Here is a 7,184-nt window from a genome sequence, read left to right on the forward strand (position 1 = left end):
CATTTGGCCCAAGCTTTGGCGTGGTGTCCTCTGAAACCTTCTAGAGTTGTCTTTCGTAATTTTCATGGGTTAAATCACTTGTTGTCATCGGTTTGCTTGTTTGGAGTGTATGACAGTGGTCCCAAGAGCAGTTTTTTAGATAAATCCTCCTGCAGTCACATATTCACCAAAGCTCATGAAATTCATTAGTTTAAACCCTTATTCCTATGTGTTGGTGATGGAATTAAATATATATGCAAGTTATGTTGGCGGTTTATGATTGATGTTAACGATCGTCAACACGCGTCCGATCATTACGCACCAGAGTCCGGTCACTTAACCGAAGTCGAGCCACTGCTCCACTACTGATAGAACGTGCAAGTCTAGCGTTTGGTCCTACGTCCGATCAGCTCAGTGACTTCCTCGACTTTACCAACTTTTCCACCCTTGCTCAAATGTGCCAACCATCAAGTATTTCACCATGTGCATGTGTGTTAGCATATTTTTACAAATATTTTTAAGGGTGTTGGCACTCCACTAGATCTAAATACATATGCAATGAGTTAGAGCATCTAGTGGCACTTTGATACGAGTTTCACCCCTCTTAATAGTACGACTATCGATCCCAAATATGATCACACTCGCTAAGTGTCTCGATCACCAAACCAAAAAGCTCCTATCAAGTTTTACCTTTGCCTTGAGCTTTTTTTTCTCTTTCTTCTTTTCTAAGTCCAAGCACTTGATCATCACCATGGTCACCCCATCATCATGATCTTCACCATTGCTACACCACTTGGAATAGTGCTACTTATCTCATAATCACTTTGATAAACTAGGTTAGCACTTGAGTTTCATCAATTCACCAAAACCAAACTAGAGCTTTCACCCATATGCTGGAGCTCCGCGAGCTTGGGCCGTGCCACGCTGGAGCTAAGGCTGCGCTGCGTCGGAGCCTGAAGGTGGTCCTGCGGGCGCCCGACCAGAGCTCGCCCACACTGAAGGAGGCCGCGATCCCTGTCCGCCATCACCCAGAGATGCTCATGCCGTCGCAGGGGGACATCCCTGTCCGCGCTATTTTCTGGGACGGACTCGCCCCGATTTGATCGAATATTCCACTAATATGTTCATATCCCAGTTCGTGATGACTCCTAACCAAACACCCAAAAAGTGGATCTATCCCATCCTCATCCCACCCCATCCAAAAACCAAACACTACCTAAAGAGACAGAGGTTGAAAAATAATTCGTCTAAACTAATCAGTACAAATCTATTTTATATACTCCATCCGTTCCAAATTATAAGTCACTTTGACTTTTTTGGTTCATTCATTTTGCTATGTATCTAGACATAATATTACATCCAGATACGTAACAAAATGGATGTACAAAAAAATCAAAGCGACTTATAATTTGAAATGGATGGAGTATCATTTTCCTTTACACTATGCATTTTTTAAAAAATCCTAAAAAAATACTAGACCATTGTATGATGCTTGCATAATAACTCTTACAAGCTTGGAATCAATATATCGAGCTATTCTCAACATCAATATGCGGAACGAAGATTTATTTATGGGTTTGAATTGATACACAAGTATTTTTAGTTTTTGCGTGAAGCTTACACCAGTGCATCCATTTATTTTAATTTTCATTTTTTTTGTTAAGGTGCAAGAGTAAAGACGGTAATAATGAAAAATCCTACTATTTTTATTTATTTTTGTAAAAAAGAGCTCAATGGTAAAATCGGTATAACGAACAAAAAACACGCGGTTAAACCTCCCCGTGCCGGAGCGGAGGCGGGAGGCCTAGCAGCCAATTCCGACTCTTCTTCTTCCTCCAGGTTGGCGCGTGAGGGATACGCGACACCAGAATTCCACAAAACCGACTGCGATTCATCTTCTCGGGCAATAAAACCCTAGCGCGTCGGCGTCGCCTCCCCCCCCCCCAGAGCAATCGATCCCCAGAGTTTCCGATTCCCGCAATCCTGATCTCGATCTCCCGGCCACAGCTCCGAGCGCGCTTCGCGATCTTGACCCGGCGGCTCCCTCGATCGATTCCTGCGAGGCCGCAGGTGCTCCTCCCCCCTCGCCCGATGTCCGCAGGTGCTCCTCCCTCCTCGCTCGATCCCCGCTCCTCTCGAGTCGTTGCCCCTTTGGCCCCTGTTGCGATGCCGAGCCCACCTCCGGCCCCACCCGCGGCGGCTTCGGATGAGAAGCGTCCCTCGCCGCCGTTGAAGATGAAGCTGCTATTTCCGTACGCCGTGAACTGCGTGTTCGGCGGCATGGGCCGCACCTGGGGCATGGCGCTCGTCGGGCTCCACTTTTTGATCAGTGTCGTCAGGGTCGTCTCCTTCACGACAGATCCAGAGGAGGCCCGCTTCTGGATACCGATCTTCCGCGTCTGGGTGTACCTCGGCTTGGCCGCGATCGTGCTCATGACGTGCGTGGACATCGGTTACTACTTGTATGGGTTGTATGCCTTGAAGTTCGATCCGCCACAGCAGCAGCCGGCAGCGGTGCAGCTCCCGCCTCCACCTCCGGAGATCGACATGTGCTAGGTTTGGTCGGTGCAGTTTGGTTTGTGTTTGATTGCTGGCGCCAGGTGCGTTTTCTAACACGTTCTTCAAGTCTCTGTTTTAGTTGCTTACTTACAGGTGTTGCTGCTCTCCTTGCTCAAGGTACATACCCTCCCCTTCCGGGCCCTATCTTTGATTCAGCACTTTTAATGACCTATTGCTTAATTATGCAGCTACAAGTATCTGAAATCTGAAATATTTTGAAACAGAAAATATCTGGATTTTAGGTTCCATATATTGTATAGTTGTCTGTGGCCCATATGATTTGGTGCAGATTTCTTTGGTTGTGCTAGATAATCTGTTTTCAATTTGTTTAGGCACCACTAGAAATTGGAAGATGCTTCAGGTGCTTCTGGTTTAGTTATTAAATGGTATGTTTTTCAAGTCTATGCTCAATCTATCTTTTATAGAACAATGAATCCACAATGTGTTCATACTTCAGTAGTTGCATTGTGGGAGCACTTCAGTGGATGGAAATTTATTAGTTGTTCTAGTATGTTTTTTCCTTGTTTCTTACTTTCTGTATTTTGTGTTCATTTCATTTGTGATAAACAGGCATTGTGAAGAAGGGATCAATGGGAAGGACCAGCGTGCTGAAAAGATTTTGCTTTCTCTTGCCCCACCAGTCGAAGCAAAGACAGAGGACAGATGGTGGCAAACATCAGTGAAAGCTCATCACTTGATGGCCTGAGCTGAATGTGACCATCACGGAAAAGTGGAGGAAAAGAGCAACCTGTCGAGTCCCATGATAACAAAAATGCCATCGCACTAAATCAGGATAGAACACAATAAGTAGAGCTGGAAAATACTGCAAACCAAGTGGGAGAAGACCCGAGTTCGAAGTTTTTAACTGCAATAGTTATTACTTTTATGCAGTTTGAAGTTTCTCATTTGCAGTAGCTACTTTTTATTTTATAGTTTGTTCAGTATCTTTAGGAAAGATTGAAGAAGATATGGTGTATAGTTCAAAATAGTTGTTTAGACTGCATGTTTCAATTTTGTTCATTCAGAAGGTGCTTTTATGTCTCTATAAAAGAATTTCTAGTTGCCATTTGTCTGACCTGGAGTAGTGCTAGAAATAAATTTGTTTGAGTTCTTAATAAATTATCACTTTGTCTTGTGCTACTTGGGTTTCTTTTGTTGCCTATGTTGTTTCTGCTGGGTTTTTGTCACCCCTGGCGACCCAAGTGTGACCTCTGTAGTATATGCACAAAAATAGCAGCAGTGTTGAAAAAGGTCTGAAAATTTTGTAAAAAAATGGTACAGAACAAAGATTTCTATAATAGTTTAGTTATGCTTTTTAGTATATCTGACTGTACTATGAAAATGGGACAATAGGCAACTAGCATCTAGTACTTCCATTGCATGCTGATTGGGAAGTCTAATTGAATTGTGATGACTGCCTAGTCTTGGGTCTCACATATAGGCCATTTGCGACATATGCCAATGGCTATGTGATCCCTTTCTGCAAAATGAAACAGCTAAGGATTTTATTTTCCCTTTTTGTGTGGATAAAAAATGGAATGAACTGACTATTAATACAATTGTACTGTGACACTAATTTTGTTTTATGTTTTGGAATCAGCTAGTCACTTGATATATGTCAAAACTGTTAATCTGGTAGTATTTTCTTGTTAGTGATGTTGATAGCTAATCTAACATTTCGTTTGTTTGACCTTTTGAATTATTATTTCGCAAACCTTAAGGTCTGGGGATAAAGATAATGCTAGATATCGTCTAGTTGGTGTCATTGAGCATCGCAGAAGTGTCTCTAGACGAAGTTCTCATGTGCGAGGTTTTCCTTCTTTTCTATGGGAGAAGAAGATAGAAGCTTGAGACATGCATCATATCAAGTAATAACATGAGCAATCAAATGGCATTGGCAAGCATGATTTGCTGAGGATCCATTCAGTGCACTCAGTCCATACCTGTACTGCTTTTGCTGAGGCATTGCAGGGCACCTGGTTAATGATGGCTTGTGACCAGTTGGAGAAATTGTTAGCTAATCTGCTGAGTGTTTCTTCTTGCTCTTTTAGAAGGAATTAGGGCATGCTGTATTGGCTGAACAGAGTAGGAAATTGATCATAGATTCACATCATTGTCTGGTTTTGTTGGATGGTACTCGATCTTATGTGCCAGGGACTCACATTTTGTGACCACGTGCCTCGTAATATAGATGTTTCTTCATTTTTGGGATTTAAGGTGTCGATGATTTTGGTCATGGAAGCGTTTCCTTATTTTGTGAATGGTGGTTGCCAAGGATTTTTCTTTTTGGTTGCCTAGGAGAATGACGGTGTAGGGTGCTCCTGTGGTTGATCAAGATGGCTTTATTCTGATTGCAGGCTGCTAAAACAATCGGTTTTCACAATACTGTTTGGTTAAGAAAATTTGTTTCTGATGGATTTGAAAGAAGAACTCGATGAATATTTAAAGGGATGTATGTATCATGGTAAGCTGAGTGCGATGTATGATACTGGGAATTGAGGAGCCAATGTGTGTTTCAATTTTTGCAGTGTCAAATATGGAAAAACCATATGGTGGAATATGTTGAATTGAAACCTGTGGATACTATATATGCCCAAATGATGACCTGGGAGATTTATCTTGATTGGAGAACTGTTCTAGTACAAGAGTATGACAATTGAGCTCCATAAGACAAATGTACATTGGCTCCTAAACAGTTGTGGTACTTAGGTGGAGTAAAACTAACCATTTTTAATTCCTCGGCTGTATTTTTTAGCTTTACTGCTTCTGTCATGTAGGACAAATTTAACATGAAATTCATTCCTTATCAAAAAAAAAAAAAATGAAATTCATTGCCAGTGGAAGGTGTGTTTGCTGAGACTAACAAGCTGCTGGATACTGGTTTTTAGCATTGACGATAGGACAAGAATGGTGGCCTCTGCATGTGTGGTATGTTTTGGTTTGGTACATGTGTGTGGTATGTGTTTGCTTGCTGGCACCAGGTGCATTTTCTAACCCATTCTTCTAGTCTCTGTTTAGTGTTTACTTGCTTAAAGGTGTTGGTGCTCTCCTTGCTCAAGGTACATGCCCTTCCCTTTTGGACCCCTATATCTTTGATTCAGCATCTTTAATGTCGTAACTGCTTAATTGTGCAGCTAAAATATCTGAAATCTGAATTATTAAGTTTTGAAAGAAAAAATATCTGGATGTTAGGTTACATATATAGTTGTCTGTGGCCCATATGGTTTGACACAGATTTCTTTGCCTGTGCAAGAATTCTGTTTCCAATTTGTTTAGGCACCACTGGAAACTGGAAGATGCTTCAGGTGTTTCTGTTTAGCTATTAAATGGTATGTTTTTCAAGTCTATGTTCAATCTATCTTTTATAAAACAATGAATCGATAATTCAATGTTGTGGATGATTGACTTGCTCGTTAAAGATATTCCTGGTGTAGGTTGTCCTCTCCTTTGTTGCTAGAATCTGGGAGCATTTTGATGTTGCTGCTCCCTGCGTTGTATTTCTGTCAGTGTTATATTATAGCATGGATTGTTCTGTTTACAATTCTACTAGTGTGTGTTATTTTCTTAGTTTCTTTTGTTAGTACAGTCGTTGATTGGGTGCATTGCGTGATAGTTTCACTGTGTTTGACCATTTCTTGATTTTACAGCATGTAAATTCTCTTGTCACATAACATCTTTTAGCTGTGACATTAAATACGATTGTCTTGATATATTGGGAAATGTATCTCATATATTTAACAACTTGACTTGATTACAAAAGATCATGAGTTCATGTTGAATCAGCACTAAGCATCTGAACATTGTTAGAAGTGCAATCCTTTTCTAGAAATTATTTCACTTGAGAAGGATGCATTTACTTGGACCTGTCAACATATATATGATATCTAACGTCATAATGTTCAAGTGCAGGTAATGTTCATCAAGGATGAATGGCCCGGTTCAGGCAAGTCTTCAGTGACTACAGGGGGAAGACAGATGCTCAATCATATACGTTGTGCACATAGCATTGATGAAATACAGAGGCTAGATTGTTTGCTAACACAGCCTGAATCCTATGATGCAGATTCATTTTCTTTATATATAGTAGATTGTTCCCCTTTTATGGGAAAGCTGATGGTTTGAATGTCACTATGGGCATCAGATGCCTACCATTGTACTATAGGGCATAGGCATGCATATTCCATCACTATTATTTGAACCACTTAATAGTTTTATCAGGCTGCAAAAGCCTCAGCTTGGAATGGTAGTATATATACGTGGCTCAATGGGCTTGCAGTACCATGTACATGGGAACTACAGCTGTGCATGGACTGAGTGTGTTGTGTAATCTCAAAGTATTCAGCATGTAATGCGTCGGAGTCTCTAAATAACTAGGTGTAACTTGAATTCTATGTTGTTTTTAGGAGATACATTATAGCAGTTGTTGCCGCTGCCGCCTTTGTGGCATCACTCATCATGTGTAGCAGTGGTTAAAGATGAGGCGGAATCGATTCGACTCGAATCTTGGGAGTGCTTATGATAGCTGTTTGCACCAGAGTTGTTTGTATATAATGTATCTAATCTGTATATAATTGGCTCGTATATAGCATTTCTAAATAGTAAATACTACTCAAAACAATTCAGTCTTATTGGCGTTTTATTTTGAA

General features: G+C 41.0%; 1 protein-coding gene across 1 annotated transcript; it reads left to right on the top strand.

Moving 5' to 3' along the window:
• The first annotated feature begins 1,781 nt into the window (after positions 1-1,781).
• LOC136521855 (uncharacterized) lies at positions 1,782-4,749 on the top strand. Its single transcript, XM_066515616.1, has 2 exons — positions 1,782-2,924; positions 3,109-4,749. The coding sequence occupies exon 1, from the start codon at positions 2,071-2,073 to the stop codon at positions 2,533-2,535; it is 465 nt and encodes a 154-aa protein (XP_066371713.1). The 5' UTR covers positions 1,782-2,070; the 3' UTR covers positions 2,536-2,924; positions 3,109-4,749.
• Positions 4,750-7,184: the final 2,435 nt, after the last annotated feature.

Source organism: Miscanthus floridulus, chromosome 18, assembly GCF_019320115.1.
Source record: "Miscanthus floridulus cultivar M001 chromosome 18, ASM1932011v1, whole genome shotgun sequence".
Classification (NCBI taxonomy): domain Eukaryota; kingdom Viridiplantae; phylum Streptophyta; class Magnoliopsida; order Poales; family Poaceae; genus Miscanthus; species Miscanthus floridulus.